The sequence below is a fragment of the Aegilops tauschii genome, chromosome 5 (assembly GCF_002575655.3).
Source record: "Aegilops tauschii subsp. strangulata cultivar AL8/78 chromosome 5, Aet v6.0, whole genome shotgun sequence".
NCBI classification, from domain to species: domain Eukaryota; kingdom Viridiplantae; phylum Streptophyta; class Magnoliopsida; order Poales; family Poaceae; genus Aegilops; species Aegilops tauschii.
Window position 1 is genome coordinate 511,214,307 of NC_053039.3, and position 16,309 is coordinate 511,230,615.

At 44.5% G+C, this 16,309-nt stretch overlaps 3 protein-coding genes across 4 annotated transcripts; 1 reads left to right on the forward strand and 2 right to left on the reverse strand.

Annotated features, from left to right (window-relative positions):
* Positions 1-218: 218 nt before the first annotated feature.
* Positions 219-4,717, reverse strand: LOC109762495 (folate-biopterin transporter 1, chloroplastic). Its single transcript, XM_020321353.4, has 9 exons — positions 4,320-4,717; positions 3,360-3,625; positions 3,192-3,256; positions 2,943-3,105; positions 2,161-2,309; positions 1,823-2,071; positions 1,394-1,562; positions 1,210-1,302; positions 219-1,048 (listed from the first exon to the last, which is right to left on the reverse strand). Exons 1-9 carry the CDS (start codon positions 4,621-4,623, stop codon positions 764-766), a joined length of 1,743 nt encoding a protein of 580 aa, XP_020176942.1. The 5' UTR covers positions 4,624-4,717; the 3' UTR covers positions 219-763.
* Positions 4,718-6,324: 1,607 nt separating this feature from the next.
* On the forward strand, positions 6,325-11,469 carry LOC109762496 (uncharacterized). Of its 2 annotated transcripts, XM_020321354.4 has the most exons (12): positions 6,329-6,517; positions 6,608-6,692; positions 7,305-7,625; positions 7,779-7,953; positions 8,039-8,197; positions 8,547-8,643; positions 8,842-8,912; positions 9,535-9,586; positions 10,061-10,109; positions 10,198-10,335; positions 10,788-10,907; positions 10,996-11,469. In XM_020321354.4, the coding sequence occupies exons 3-12, from the start codon at positions 7,426-7,428 to the stop codon at positions 11,123-11,125; spliced, it is 1,191 nt and encodes a 396-aa protein (XP_020176943.1). In that variant the 5' UTR covers positions 6,329-6,517; positions 6,608-6,692; positions 7,305-7,425; the 3' UTR covers positions 11,126-11,469. The 2 variants fall into 2 exon arrangements, with proteins under 2 accessions (XP_020176945.1, XP_020176943.1); XM_020321356.3 differs by lacking the exon at positions 6,608-6,692 and having other exon boundaries at positions 6,325-6,517.
* Positions 11,470-12,426: 957 nt separating this feature from the next.
* LOC109762494 (uncharacterized) lies at positions 12,427-15,287 on the reverse strand. The gene is made up of 2 exons (XM_020321352.4): positions 14,182-15,287; positions 12,427-12,822 (listed from the first exon to the last, which is right to left on the reverse strand). Exons 1-2 carry the CDS (start codon positions 14,556-14,558, stop codon positions 12,762-12,764), a joined length of 438 nt encoding a protein of 145 aa, XP_020176941.1. The 5' UTR covers positions 14,559-15,287; the 3' UTR covers positions 12,427-12,761.
* Positions 15,288-16,309: the final 1,022 nt, after the last annotated feature.

A 16,309-nucleotide genomic window follows, 5' to 3' on the forward strand; every position in this document is an offset into this window, starting at 1 on the left:
TCAGATTGTAATAGCTAAACTTCCTATCATTACTAAAAGAGATGCCTTCATCAATATTTCAATCTTCAGACAAAAGCAGTCAGCTGTCCACATAAACCGCCCACGATGGTGCCACACTCACAATCGGCTCATAATTTTTACGGTCCGTCCCAACAAAACCTACCTGGGATGGGATAACCCCTTACACAGTCGGTTTTGGCATCGACTGCAATGGCATATTATGTAGCAGTACGAAACTCGCTCCACATTCCACATTTGTTTCCTTTCTTTAAGAAAGGATATCTGTATATACATGCATAGCAAAGTGAGATAATGTAGTATATACATGCAGTCATTGGTGCAGCTAGTCTTCGCGTTCATCTACCCCGTTTAATTTACCTAAGAAAGAGGTCAGGGCATCAAAGGTGATGCAAGACAACACATCTTCTTCCCAGCCGAGCTAACATCATCAAATGCATGTAGATTGCCATGAATCTTGACTGCGATGGTGCAGAGTTTTATTACAGGTAAGAGCAGCGTGGTGTGCGGTCATCTGGAACTTAACCTTCTGCTGGGGGTGCGCTCTTCTCAACGCTCAACTGTGCACCACGCCAGCAAATGCCCAAAGTTAGCTGCAGTTCTCATCTCGTCTGCCCTGGTAATCAAGTTCACACCAGGATCTGACTATCTCTGCAGTTCTCATCTCGTCTCACCCTGGTAGTCGATTTCACGCCAGGATCTGACCATCTCTGAGTCTATAATCTCTAAGAGAAGCTCAAGTATTTCAATCAACTTTAGTTTGCCCATTATCAGCATCCGGTGATCCATCTGGAAGGAGGCCCAGGAGAGGCAGAGGCAGCAGGGAGCTGAGGTTGCAGATCACGATCAGCAGAGCCAGATTGTCGAAGTTGTCCTTTGTGACACCCAGAAACTGGGTTAGGCCCGCGCCCACCAGACCACCAGCGACACTTCCCGCGTTCGAAATGGACATCAGAGTGGCGAACAACGTCGCTTCCACTCCCAGGGGACACAACCTCGCGGCCAACACCAACACAGGCATGAAGGAAGCCTACAGACCAATTTTGAACATCATAAGTGTTTACGTCAGAAGACTGTAAAGTAGCGAAACGGCACGCTACAAGACCAGGCGCATAATATTAATATCAAGTACCGAGATTATGCAAACAGTTAGCCCTCGAGTTAACTAGTCATTGCAGTAGTGTGTCATACCTGACCAAGGACTGTGAGGATCAAGGAATCCCCAATGGAGAACCATTCATCACTTATCCCCAGCTTCCTATTGAGCCCAGTGACAAGCAGAACCTGGAAGTGGAAAGACACTACTTACTGCTAAGCATGATTGGCCAACAAAACAATAGTAGGACTGCTAGAATAAGTAAGCAGAGAAGAGGACCTGTGTCATTCCAAGGACAGAACCTAAAATTGTTGTCACAAAAAAGATTTTTCTTAGTGGAACTGCCTTCAGGAACGAATTATATATTCCGACGCCCAGCAAGGATGCAACAGATGTAACGAGTGTGACACGCCCTAGAAACTCTGGAGTGAATCCAATCTTGTTTGTGCTGAAATTCAATAGAAAGTAACATAATCAGCCATTTTAAAAAGATGACGATCACACAAAATACTAAGGTACATATGTACAGCCAAGTAGTAATTTACAGTCCTGTTCCCTTCTGTATTTAGAGTTTTATAACACTAGCATCTTAGAAACTCCATGTTTTTCTTCAGAATCCAAAAGTGTGTTTACAGAATATAGAGCCAGGTCTAACAGAACAATCCACAGCAATCAAGTAGATCAAATCATCGAGTCTGTGGAACATACACGAAATAAAACATGGCAGAATCCGACTGTGGTGTTGCTTGCCAAAGGAATATGAACAAAGTAGGCAAGAAAATGTTCGGTTGCTTTACAGCAGTCCAAATCTGCCTGATCTGCTGCTTAGAGCTTTCAATCAATCCTGAACTTGGAAGTGAGATGGAACGTTCCTCAGAACACAAACGCTGTTCATTTACAAGAACTGCAACAGCAGATGTCATCAGGGGTAAAAATGCCGTAACACCAAAAACAAATCTGCATTTAGTGAAACACCTGATCAGTGAACTGTAATATGCAGGGGTGTCATTAGCTTTTACAAAGTTCCTTTGCGCCAAGGAGCAAACCTTACACCATAAGTATCCACTAGAGAACCGCTGAAGTATGCGCTCACAATTGCCCCAAAGGCTGAGGATCCCCAACATAGTGACTGGAGAGATCCAGATGTACTCTGTGACTCACCCCGAGCTCTCTCAACGACCATAGAATCAACCACCTGCAGTATTTTCAGTTAATCACAAAACGAACTATGAGTACTAACACTAGTATCCTCTATCCTGACATGGGTCAAACACAAAGATGAGCTCATTAGGTCCAGAAGGAGATATTTCTGTTTTTAGAATATATTTCAGATATTCTTTCTGAACTTTTGACAAGTGCGGCCCATACTGAGTTGAGTTCTTTGAACAACGTATAAGTATCAAAATAATATATTTTTTTGCATATATGATCTATTTTGAGTTCCTTATAATTTAAAAATCAGTTCAAAATATATTCAGAGCATCATGAATTACACAATCCTTCTATTACCAGGCTGTGTCATGATAGCACGCGCATATGATGATATGTGTCCAAACCTTGCCCAGTTACTGCTGCTCCAGGGGATGACCAAACCTAACGGAAATGCTAGAAAATTATGTTTCATTTGAAACAGTAAAAGCGTTGGATCAGACCATCCCATTATGGACAACCTCGAGCTGTACCCCTAAAGGGGACTATCATTTTCTGAATGTGAACTTGTCAAGGATTAAACTAAACTAAGTAACTAACTACTACACCAGCATCATTGATGATCAATTCAAAGGAAACAAAATAAAATATTGTGACAATACTTTTTCTGCTCACTTACAACATCAGAGAAGGCAACTGCAAGAGATCCAAGAATAATAGAGAGCGCTGCACTGTACTTATCATCCACAACTGTTGCCATCAAGCTCCATGAAATTGCTCCTAGGAGTCCTGATAGAATGAGGTATGACCTTCTTCGATATCCAAAGAGGGGGACGGAATCACTGCATTGTAAATCACAACAACATAGTGTCATGATTTAAGTACCATAAAAGAGCTGCAGGAACGAGATTTGATATGTCGGTGATACCTGATAAAACCATAAAGAGGCTTGACCAACCACGGCAAAGCTGAGAAACCAGTTATAACTGCAGTCTAGATAACAGGAACCAAATTAATCTCTGTGTCAACAAGTATTGCCCAAGGCTCAAAAAGTTAGCAGAAAAAGAGCTTCTGCTCAAGATGGTGATGGCCATACCTCTGCCGGATCAAGCTGAAGATCATCTTTTAAGTAAAAGCTGACAGCTAGTCTGGAAAGACCTAAAACTCCTTGCACAAAATAAACAGTGGCAACAGCCACGTTATCAGGGGACAAATCCACCCCAAATGCTTTGGAGTAAGCTGACTTGGACTTGCTACTGGATAAACCATCTGTCCCGCGTTGATTGTTTTCCCATTTTTCAAAATCTCCATTCCTAGTGTCCCCTTTAGTCGAAGTTGCCTGATATCTTGGCGTCGCACTTCCTACAGTAGGTAATATAATAAGAATGATGGTGCCTCTGACAACAGTGTTGAAAACAAAATATTGAAGTAGCTTTGTCTAAGAAGTACCAAACAAAACAAAAACACCAGCTTCGATGATAAATTTACACAAATCACTAACTCAGCAGGCAGACATGATTCGGAAATTAAGAGCATGGGCACCATGTTACAATGAACATTATGCTAGGCGGCACGCCACCCACGAGGAAACACGGCAACACTCCTTATGATAAGTTTATGCTACAGCTGCAAGGACCATTAAGCAGGCAAGGCAAAGAGCAACAATCCCCAATTACTCCTATTTGATTTTTTCTTTAGAAAAGGATTACTCCTATTTGATGGCTCAATATAACACAATTCAAGGCACCTACGTAGATAACAATTGTACTATGTATTCAAGTAGTAGCAAAAAAGAAAAAGTTTGTTCCACTGCATAAAAAACAGCATGTAAGAAAACCAGAGGGGATCTATCGATCTATGCACAAATCGCAAACATTCAGCAAGCTAATTAGTCAAAATTCATAGCCGTGGCACTCCAGAACTAGCTTCCGCGTGGTTTTTCTCTCCCCTCTGACCGCAATCCAAACCCCCTCCCCCGAAATTTCCTCAACCACAGAGCCACGCGCGAAATGTGCTGGAGATAACGCATGCCGTCAGTTAAGCTCGCGTGGCTCACCGGTTAGGCTGTCCGCGGATGTGGCGGCGGCGCTGTCGAGTTCGACGGGGAGGGGAGGCGGGGCGGAGGCGTCCTCCTCTTCGCACGGGCCGCGGTCGCCGGAGCCGCTGCTGGTGGTGGTGGCGGGGGTTATCTCCGGCGAGCGGCCGCAGCGGCAGCGAGGTTCCCGCGGGCGGCGGCCGCGGTGCGTGGCCACTGGGTACGAGGACGAGGAGGTGGAGGCGGAGGCGGCGGCTGCGGCGGGGCTGGGCAGCGGAGGCGACGGCGGGGGGAGCAGGAAGCTGCTGAAGGCCACCATCTGCATGCTTGCGGAGTCCTCTGTTTCTCTCCCTCCTCCCGTTCCTTCCACCGCGCCAAGCTCACAAGTCTCACCTACAAGTTGTCTAAAAAAACAATTCTCCTACAAGTCCCGAATTTTCCACTGGGCCAAAAAAGATGGCTTTTTACGTGCAACTGCAAGGAAAGAACCATTTGCAAATTGCCAAAAGGAAATTTAGATTATTTTTTTGTGGGGAAAAGGAAATTTAGATCACATCGGGAGGCGCAGAGACGAATGGAGAAAGCCGCCGGCAGCCATTTGGTAGCTCCCTCTGGTCTCCCTTGTATATGAAGGTCTATTTGACTTTTCGAGGCGGAAGAAACCACGGGTCAAAATTTGGAGTAACGTTTTGATTGTCATATATTCATTTTTTTTTTGTCCTTCTACGGTAACTTATCAACAATGATACGACATCGTACGGAATGAAAGTCATATGGTTCAAACCTTTTGCTCAGCGTGGAGGTCATAAATAATTCGATTGACAACACATAGGCATCTGACGCTTTAGGCATATGAAGCAACGGTTCCTACTATCTTGCAAGGGGTATGATACACACTTGACAAGGTACCGTTGCAAAAATGAAAAATGAACAAAAAAGGTATGCTTTTTTAATGTTCACAATATATGTACAAGCCCTAGAAATTTCAAATCGATTTTGGAATACAAATGGAGAAAAAAACTCATATGTGAATTGTGTCATTTTTTGCTTTATCTTTTCTAATATTATTCGTGTCCAATTTGTCTTTTTTCCCCTCTATATATATATATATATATATATATATATATATATATATATATATATATATATATATGTTTATTATTTCGATTTGATATTTGAATTTAGTAAAGCTCTAGCTGCCACCCAATGTTAATGCTTTCTCAAACCCATTACCAACAAGGATCGAAACCTACCAAATCCCCTCCCCCCTCCCTTAACGGCTAGGGCAAACTCTTCTCTCTAGGCTTTGGCGACGAGCCCGTGGATTCACCTCCCATCTGCCAGCCACTCCCCTAGCCAGTTGCGGGGAGGAGAATCTCGGTGCCTCTGCTCCGTTTAGTAGTTCAGGTTAGGGTTTTTTTTAGTCTTCGCAAGTGTGGCGCCTATTCTTGGAGTTTGTCTTCCGGGCTTCGGTCCTCCTCGAGTTCGTTCATCGGCACGTAGTCGATGAAGCTTCGGTCTAGATTCATGCCGTGTTCTTAGGGTGGTGAGGTTAGGGTTTTATCGTCGTGTGATGAGATTTGATGTCAGGTACTTCAGATCTATTGAAGGGTTTGACTGTGACTCCAAGACGTTGGTCCTTAGGGGCACGTGCAGGATCACTTCCTTGCTGTTATCGACAAGGCCAAGCCGGCTCCGGTAGGGGAGCGACGAGAGCCGGCACATCAGCGGCTCCTTCTGACGGTGGTAGTGATTGTTCAGTGGTCTCAGAATCTTGATACTCCCTACGTAAAGAAATATAAGAGCATTTAGATAACTAAAATAGTAATCTAAACAGCATGTTTGAGGTGTTTTGTGCTTATGATGAATTTTGATAATAAATCTGGATCATTTTTGAAAGAAAAAAACCCTACCAAATCCAATCCACGTCCTAAAACAAAACTATGGAAAATCAACTCGGTCTACCCAATTTGCCGTTGTTGGGTGCCAATTTTTGGCAAAGCAACCCCCCCCCCCCCCCCCCCCCCCCCAATCCATCCAAATCCTTCTCTTTCTTCCTTTTCCCTCTTTGGGCTCTTCCCCTCGCTCGCGGCGGCGCACTCCGGACGGCGCGCCACCTCGAAGCGATTCTTCTCCCGGAGTCCTCCTCCTCTTCCCCGTCTCGACCAGACCGGCGAGGAGCGGAGATTCGTCCGGACCTGCATTCGTTCACTTTGCTGGTGACGAACCCTAGCGCCCTTGGATTCTTCCGAGACTTCTTTTTCCTGTTATCTGCTCTGCTTTGACCAATCTATTTCATTGTTGCCTAGTTTCTCGCGGATTCGCAGTACTGGTAGAACTATACAAGTTTATTTTCCAGTGGGTCTGGGTTCAACTAAACCCCCATTCCACACAGTTAAGGCCGCCCGCCCCTGTATCTGTATCTTACAGCAAGTTATTGCTATTTTCAGATTATTTGTTGAGGAGATTATGGTGATGTTTAGTGTAAACTTAAAACTGTGGCACCCCCAAACATGCGATTCTAGGTCCGCCACTGTCTGCAAGCGCAGTTTTAGCTGAATAAATGGCCAACTGGTCATCAGTTTTCAGCTGTGAATATCGCGTCGTAACCCATATGTTTGCTAGAATGAGTTTCGATTCAACCAAGCAAATGATGAGAAGCTTAGTGTGTAATTTTTATGTTTTGAAAGTCTCTCTTGCACAGCATGCTTCCTTACAGGCCCTTAGCCTTAATTAAGCCTTTATAACTAGCAAATTCTCCGCAAGACATCATGTCGGGCGTAGGAGCACACTTGGGCATTTTTTTTGTTGTCTGTTTGGAACAGATTTTGTAACGCGGAAAGTTGTCTGTTTGATTAAGGGGCCCGCGTGTCTAAATAAACGGTGATAAGTCACAACATCTCCTTTTCGTTTGGAAGGAATGCGTGCCTTCATTACTGTCACTTTGTTATACTGACCAGGCTGATGTCAGTATTTTGTACTAAGTGCAGAATTTTACATGTGCAGATCCATTGTCGTCGTCAGCAAATTCAGAAGAGTAGCACAGATCAAGGATAGATAGTGCACGCTCCGCTTTGCACCTAGCAGGGCAATACACTGCAGGTTGTGTAGTGAAGTGAAGGTCAGGATGCGGTTTGCGGTGACAAAAGTGTGCGCTAGTGGGGCAAAGGCTCGCGCGGGGTTGCTCCAGATTGGAAGCAGCGGTGTTGAGACGCCAGCGCTGCTTTTGTCCACACGCAAGGGGCTGCCGGCGTTTATGTCTCCTGACCTGCTTTCCTCCCTCCCCCTTCCAGACTCCCTCCTCCTCAATGTCTGCCCAACCCACTTGTAAGCACCCCACCCCCTCTGTTTCTTTTCTGTGCTGGCCATGTATTCTGTTTGACAAAATAGCATCAAAGTGCTAAAACCTCCCTCCTGGGATAGGATGGCTCCCTTTCTTCTGAGTATTTGACTAAATGAGTTTCTTTTTGGTTTCACCAGTATAGAGGTTCCTCCATCAAAAACCATATCTAATATTGGTGGTTTGCATCGTATGCTGGGTCTGCCTGATCATATCCTCGTAGCCGCGGCTGGTGAGTCTACCGAGTGTTTACCATCAAGTGACGCCACCAATAAATTTGGTGCATCTTTTGAAACACCTGCGGGTCGTAAACTGGTCGGTGGATGTAATCCTTTCTTCAACTTTCAAGAATATATATATTGATACGTGCATCTGAATTCATTTTCCTAAAACATTTTAGGTTAAACCATCAGACTATATGGAGTTGATTTCCTGCTTGCAACCTAATTTGTGGGCAAGCTTGGCAGATGAGGTTCCAGCCTGGGTTAATGAGAAACGGAACAAAACATCTGTTGAGCGAACACTACGCTGGCTTGATGCATGTATTGCTTTGGATGCGGTATGATGTTAAGGTTTTTCCACCTGAACTTTTTTTCTCTCCAGAATTTTGCTTATATGTTTCAAATTCCTTGTGAATTCTTTAGAGCACAGGTAAAAATAAATGGATGCCTAACTGACACTTAGAAATAAAATTTTCAAGCTCAGTAAGCCCATGTGACACTTGACTGCACTACTAGTTTTATTTATTGCAAGCTTCACAACAGAAAAACTGCGAAATTAGATGTGATTTTCTCTTGTAATACCTCTTTAGGACCCATGTGTTGCTTTTTTCTATATATGGATGGAAATATTTCTTTTGGTCTTATACAGCTTTTATTTATTTTATTTTGTGTTCCTCATGATTTCAGGCTTCTGGGAGGAACTCTTTAGGTGTAGTTGTTGGGGGATCTAGTATAGAACAACGAAAACTGTGTGCCACTGAAGTATCGAAGAGGAATGTATCAGGTTAGTTTTATTTATCAACTCCTACTGCTAACCTTCAGTAGTTTACTGCTTATTTACTCATTCCCTTAGATGAGGATGAAGCCTATCCTTTTGGTCAAATTTTTACTTTATTAATTCAGAAAACGTTTGATGCCTATTTACTTTGAAAAGCCCAACGCATGCTGCTTCTACTGATCTTTGTGGCAACATTGGATACAGGCTTTTGGATTGGAGGGTTTGGCCTTGGAGAGAGTGTGGAAGAACGTTGCAGTTTACTCAATGCAGTAACAGTGAGAATCATGTTCTTTATCTGTAAATTATTACTGCCAAGGATGATAATATAATGCCCTTATGTAATTAGTGAAAGGGCATCAACTGTAGATGATCTTTGTGCAAAGTTGCTGCCCGCTTACCTCTCCATGAATTCCACTTGTTAAAAAACATGTTTAAAATGAAAACCTGCAAAACTGAAGACAAGCATATTTAAAAAACTAATAATGCATTTCAAATCTGTCAACACAAGTTGCTTGGCTGACTACTAGTCTAATGTTTCATGCTAAATATTCTTTGATTGACCTTGCTGAAATAAGTCAGACAACTTGCATGTTAGAGCATCAGGCTATTTTATGAGTTCTGATTTTTTTTTTCAAGGTAGTGTTGAATGGTTACTTTCATGTGGGGACAGTTGCATCAACCTGTATTGTGTTATAATGTTATAGCACCATGAAGACTTAAAGCGAAAAAGCAAGAATTTGGTGTAGGATTGCTCCTGTGGCCCACCTCTCTCTAACCTTTGGTTGTGGTTACCAGCGGATTCTTTTTTTCATGCTTCCAAAAGTATTCTTTAAATTTGTTGAGAAGTGTTCTCTGTCTTGTGTTCATGTGGTTTTAGCCATTTGGTTTCTGTTTCAGGATTGTTTGCCATTGGAGAAACCTCGGATTGTCTCTAGGCTTGGTCTTCCAGGTGCCTGTGATACATCATTTTTTTTCTTAGAAGACGGCTTGTGATACATCTTTGATGTGTTAATTTATTTAAGTTAATTCTTATGGATCCTATCTAGAGGTTATTAGTTGTTTTGTTGTCTTCTCTGCTCAACTGGCCATGTCTGAAAGTTCTGCTTTCTATCTGGTCTCACACATAGTGAGTTTTTACATTTTAGTCCTATCATGACAGCATCACAATTCATAAGCTAGAGACTAGAGCTGGTAAAGTTACACTAATGTATAATCTATTTTATAATGTCAGTTGTATTCTGCACAGCATGTTAGTAAGTAATGGTTGTTATTTTTAAGTAGATTGACTCATGTTTGTTTTCCAATATGTTAAGTTTATCCCAGCCCTTTCTGAGTTTTGTTCGTATTGAAAGTTTGAAACACTATTGTTGCATCGTTTATCTGTAACAAGTTTGACAGTTTCAGTACTTTGTATGTCTAACAGAGGAGGTCTTGGAGGGTGTAGCTTCTGGCATCGACCTTTTTGACTCCACGTATGCAAATTCATCTTGTCCTGTAGCATTTATAGTTCCATCAGCTTGTTGATCGAATGTTTTTTTTCTCATACTTCTGAAATGACAGGTACATTTACCAACTTACTATGGGTGGTTTTGCACTGATCTTCCCCATTGACATGGTTGAAAGAGAGATGCAGAATGGTGTATTCGACAGTAGTGCTGGAGATTCTGCAAAGATTAACCTGCGTGCAACAACATATCGGTAGGTACCTGTTGTGCTGAAATAGCACAGCATGTTATGGTCATTTAATTATATTTTGTGCACCTTCACTTGCTTATTGAAGTTCTATTTGAATTTTTGTTCATGGATGTTGACTAATGACTACTGTAGCCTACAATATGTTTCAAAAGATATATGTGAGTTTACTAGTTAGTTGAATTTCACTTGAAAAATAGAAGCTCAGACAAGGTTCAGAAAACCACCGGTTTCTCCTATTACACATGTAAATATAAATGCTTACGTAGTATCTTCTTTATAAAATGCAATGAAGTATGCAAACAACTATTGATGTGCCCTGAAGTGAAAAAAAAGCAGGGGTATTGATCCCAATTGTAATTCTCAGTGCTTCACAGATGTTGGATAAACTTTACGTCTGAATGTAAAATCTGTTGATCCTTGTAAAGTGACTCAGAATTTTGGGTATATTCCTTCAGGAAAGACATGTCACGGATAGTCGATGGCTGTACCTGCTTCACGTGCCAGAATCACACCCGTGCTTACCTGAATCATCTGATCAACGTCCATGAGATGCTGGCTCAGATTCTACTGGAGATGTAAGCCGAGTCGAATCCCAATCATGCTTTTCTGTAGAGCAATAAGAGCGTCGAGTGAATGACATCTGTTTTTACCAATTTTTTGCAGACACAACACCCATCACTATCTCCGGTTCTTCCGATCGATACGGGAGGCGATCAAGGCCGGAGAGTTTGACATCTTCTGGAAGCAGTTTGTTGAGAACAGGCGCTCCCAGATTGCTGCTGCTGCGATGTAGATCTTGTCCGTGCAAGATATGTCCAATTTGTGATAAGAAATACTCTCCACGTGTGGCGTAGTCGGGAGGTTTTTTGAAGGTGGAGACTTTCGACAATGTGGTAGAACCTGAAGACAGTTTGTCGTCAGGTTGGCCTGTCAGGGGAACCTGACAGGGTTAAGTGGACACTCACCAGTTCCGGGGTTTTAACAGTTGTTAGTTCACTGTATGCATGCTCGATCAGTCTCAGGATTAAGCATTTGTGATAGCTGCATTTACTTTTATAGGTTAAGGTTTTCTGTTGGCTTGTGGTTAGGTGTTGTGTTGGTTTTCCTAATGATAATTTGAAAAGGATGGGCTGGAAAGGGGGTGATCTCTGATATTTTGCGGGGAGAGCATGAGGCTCTGGAGTGTAGAGCATTTGTTCTTTGCCTTTCTACTGGCAAAATATGTGTGGAGTGTAACAAGTGTCTCGGTGGAAAGGGCATGGGGCGCTAGAGCCTAGGGCATATTTGCTCTTCACCTCTCCTTCGGCGAAATATGCGCGGCGCGGCTACTTTTGGGGCTTTATGTAAAACAAGGAATGTATCCTGTTTTCAGGATAGAAGGCCTTTGTTTGGGACTGCAATAGCCAGCGACCGTTCGCTGGATAGGATGGCATTGGCGAACGGTGCGGCTGGCAGGTTTAGTGTGTTTCCCCTGCTGTAATATGAGTAATAAGTTTTGTTTCAGTGCTGGGTGGTTACTCTTGTACCTGGCCTGATATGGTGGCGTGAGTGGGCGTGGGTGCTTTTGCTTTGGGCCAAAGTTCGCACTACCAAATATTCGGCTGGCCTAAACTCTGGATAAGGTTCTGCTTTTCTGTCACTCGGCCAATGTCTGCAGGAAAAATGAATTAGAGAGAGCAAGGTTGGCATGGCAAAAATTTGCCAACCATCCAAACAAGGAAGAAAATTTTGGCTATAAACCAAACATAACCCTCCTTCCCATACAAAATGGAACTTTTAAACTGTCAAGGTTGGTTTTGGACACAAGCCAAACATACCCTACTTGTCTTAGATTTATCTAGATACGGATGTATATACACACATTTAGATATAGCCGTATCTAGGCAAATCTGAAACAAGTAATACGGATCAGAGGGAGTATCATTTTTTCCAAAATGTGCAGAGTATTCTTTTAGAACCTTTTTTTTTTTTGCACAATGGAGTGGGCACACCCATGTGCAGAAGGTCACTACATCCCCATGTTCCCAGCACATATAAGCATGTGCACCTTTGTTCTCTTCTTCCAAGTAACCAGCAGCACAGCACAGCATCATCTCTATGTCTTCCGACTCCGATGAATATCATCTTTTGTATTGGGAACTTTACAGAAGCAAAACTCTCAAGTCTCAACCCTGAACTACAACACCACCCGACCGAGAGGAGCGTCGAACGCACTGTATCAACTCCAGCAGACAAAGCTCCACCCCCACACCCAAGAACACGCACCCACGACGGATCTGAGACTGGTAAAAACAGCAGAAAACCCCCCACCCCTCTACTACATCTACTAAGCAGCTATGGCGGCGTGCACCGATGAAACTGGTACAGGCAACGAATGCTGGGCGCCCCTTAATTTTCACAGAAATGTACATGAGCCTTCCTTCTTGGGTTCATTGGATGACGCACACGCACGTCGAGATGCCTTCGTCGTCCATCGAGTCTCCGGATTCGCTGAAATCATCATAGGAGACACACTGTGAGTTTAATTAAGCAGCCAAGGAAGTCAAACACCAGCCAGACATGAGAACAAGCATAATATCTCTACAAGGTAAAGTCGCTCAAGAATTCATTTCCGTACACGCCAAGGTCCGTCGATCGCGATAAAGGAGCACAAAAGGAGGTTTGCTTTGTTGTTTTATTGCTTGCTTCAAGATAAGACCGGTGAAATAGGAACATGCCACTCAAATTCTGAATCATCATGATGTAGTTCCATGAAGCACTTTTTATTAGAATTAAACTGTAACAAAAGTTGTCACTTGGCAAAAAGGTGATAGCGAAATAACGAGGCAATGAGGAATTTTCTTGTTGCGAGGTAGTAGTAGTAGTGATGACCAGTGATCTTACAGTTTGGTTGGTAAACCACTGTTGACAAGGAGTCTATGAGACCATGACAATGCTACACTAAACCTTTCTGCGGAGAGCTGATGTCATTTCAATCCTCTTAAAACAGAAAGGACTACTGAAATCATGTGGCTCGAAAAGTCAATATCATGAATATGGTCTAAAATTAGGAGTATAAATAAAATAGGTATCGCCCCAGAATTACTTTTTGATCAGAAAAAAGACTCCAAAGTTATTGACCATACAATTTTACGCTATTATAGACAGGTGGAAAGCATGCCCTGAGCCCACTTTGCTAAAGTTTAGATGGTGGAATTTAGAATCTAGAAGATTACTGATGCCAACACAATCTACATAACTAGCTGACAACATTTCAGAAGTCATAGCTAAATTTTTCGGAATAAACAAAACTCGCTTGAATACCAAGTCCAACACATGTATAAAGCTGATCCTGTCATCTACTCCCCACCAAAACCAAGCATATAGAAATGCAGTGCATCAGAAGGATGTCTCTCGGATTGCCGGGGCATATAGATAGACCTATCTATCTATACGTGTCCGAAGTAAATATTATGACCGAGTCGTTCCAAGTTGCAGTACAATACTGGGTGACCTGTCCCCTCCCCGTATCAAGAAGCAGATTTCTAGGAGGAACAAAACAATGCAATGTGAGACATCATTGAAGATAGATTAAGGAAAGCAGACGCGCATCTGGCGCCGGGGAATGGTTTCATTCGCGCATGTCAACGCTCGCACAACGCGCAATATGATTTAATATCCCGGGAGGATCGGGTCTTTGGTGCACACCTTGGGTTACTAAAATCGGAGCATGCAAAACATTCGCCTAGTTAATTGCATACACGTCACAAGACAATAATTCATCCATCCTGGTGAATGGGCAACAGCAGCAAGACAAGCCAATTCAGTTGGAAAAGTTCATGGAGGGAGATGGTGGTGTGGTGTGTATACCTTGGCTCGAACTCCTTGACCTCGGTGAGATCCTTCCCCAGCAAATCAAGCCACTTCACATTGCCCTTGGGGGCGCAGGCGCCGTCCTCGCCGCAATTGGCCTTCTTGAGGTTGCTCTTGGGTAGTGGCATCGGCGGCGCCGTCTTCTCGCCGTCCTCGTGCTCCTTGTGGTCCTTGTCGTCTTCATCATTGTCGGCCGCCGCCGGCGCGACGGCCTCAAACTTCTGGACCTGAGGCGGCTTGTCCTCGACCGGGCAGGGGGCCGCGGAGACGGCGTCGGCGGCGGCGGCGGGTGGTGGTGCATCTTTGGATTTGGGGAGGCACGGGATGTAGCAGAGGGGGGAGGCGCAGTAGGTCTCACAGTGCGAGAGCCTCATCAAAGTCGGGGAATTGGGGCAGCACACCGGGAGCGCGGCCGAATCGGAACCCCGGGCTCCAGGAGCGCGCCACGCCGATCAAATCTGAGCCCCGGCGCAGATCGAGGCCGCCGCCGCCGCCGGAACGCAGCCACCCGCCCGCCGCCACGGACCCCGCAAGCAGCAACCTTTGGCCGGACCTGGAGCAGCGGCGCCCACCGGCACACGGCAGGACTGGAGCGGATCAAGAACCGCCGCACGGCGCGAGGAGAGGAGGAGGAGGGAGGCGAATCTGCGGGGCGAGGAGGAGTAAGGGAGCGGCGGGGCGAGCAGGAGCAGATTGAATCTTGCACTAAAAGGGTTGCTCCCCGGGAGCGGGGACCAGAGAGAGGAGGGAGGACGCGAGGTGGGTCTCTCCCTCTCGGAGAAGCCCGAAGGAAAGCAAGGGAGAAGCAGATGAGGAATCCAGCCAGCCGATAAAGATGGTGGCAGCGGCAGCCTCTTCTTCTCCTCTTCTTCTACTTCTTCTTGCTACCCCACAGGGACGGGGGGATCAAATGCATCCAACTTGCAAGGCAACAGGCGCATGAGAGGGAGATAATTGCGGCATCTACGTGGATAAAAGAAGGGAATTCGGCACGGCGGGTGTGCGTGAATCGGCTGGAGCCAATGATGGATTACCGGAGGCTAGCGCATGCGGACGGAGGCGGACTGGTCTGTGGAGACGGGGGATTTATGGTGGCGCCTGCCTTTTTCCCTCTCCGGGAGAGGGATAATCTATTGCCACCACACTGGAGTCGCTGTCCCAGGAAGACGGCTTCTTCGCCGGGTTTTATTTTAGAGTATTTTTTTTGTTGATGACAGCCACGCAATTGTCATTTCGTTTTCAACACTGTATGTATTTGATAATTACCGTCAAAAAATAATAATAATGTGCGCGTCTTTTGTATCCACAAAATTATGCTCGGAATCTTGAAGGTTATGTCTTCCGAGAGACGTACAATTATGCTCCCTTGTGCGTGCCCCCACACATTTGTCGAACATCGGGACTCCGTAGGTTATTATGTTTTGAATTTTGGAAATTCCAATTAGGGATCACAAATTTGCGACCGTTGGCCTGGAGCCCCTCGCGTGTTCACCGGGCGCACCTACGAAGATCGAAGGGTCATGGCAGATGTGAAGATTAGATATCTAAATGGTCCATTAGGGCCCTGCCACGTGCATCTTATGGAACATCAAATCTCCTTAGATTATGCTTGAGGGGGATGGGGGGTAAATCATGCAACCGTCGCCTAAAACCGCACGCGTGTTTCATGGCGCGGTGGCTATGAATATAGAAGATCACGACATCTATGAAGATCGAAAATGGTTCATTGGGACCCGCTCCATGTGCATCTCATGAAACACCGAATCTCTTTAGATTATGTTTGAAATCTCAGGGTGAAAAAAATCCAGTTAGGGGGTTTACACCTTGCAACTGGTCGCGCTAGAACCATTCGTGTGTTTCATGATGTGGTGGCTATGGATATTGGACCCACTTCACGCACGTCTCATGAAGCACTGAATCTCTTCATATTATGTTTGATATTATAGAAGAAGAAAAGACAATTAGCTATTACACGTTGGCGAGGAACAACCTCCCCCTCCCCCTCATGCTCCACATGTTCACACGATGACACAAGACGATCATGTTTCTCTCTCGAGCGTTACTAGACTTCCCCATTCTTCATGTTTCTGTTTTCCTCTTTTCCGTGAGCTTTGGAAAAACGTAC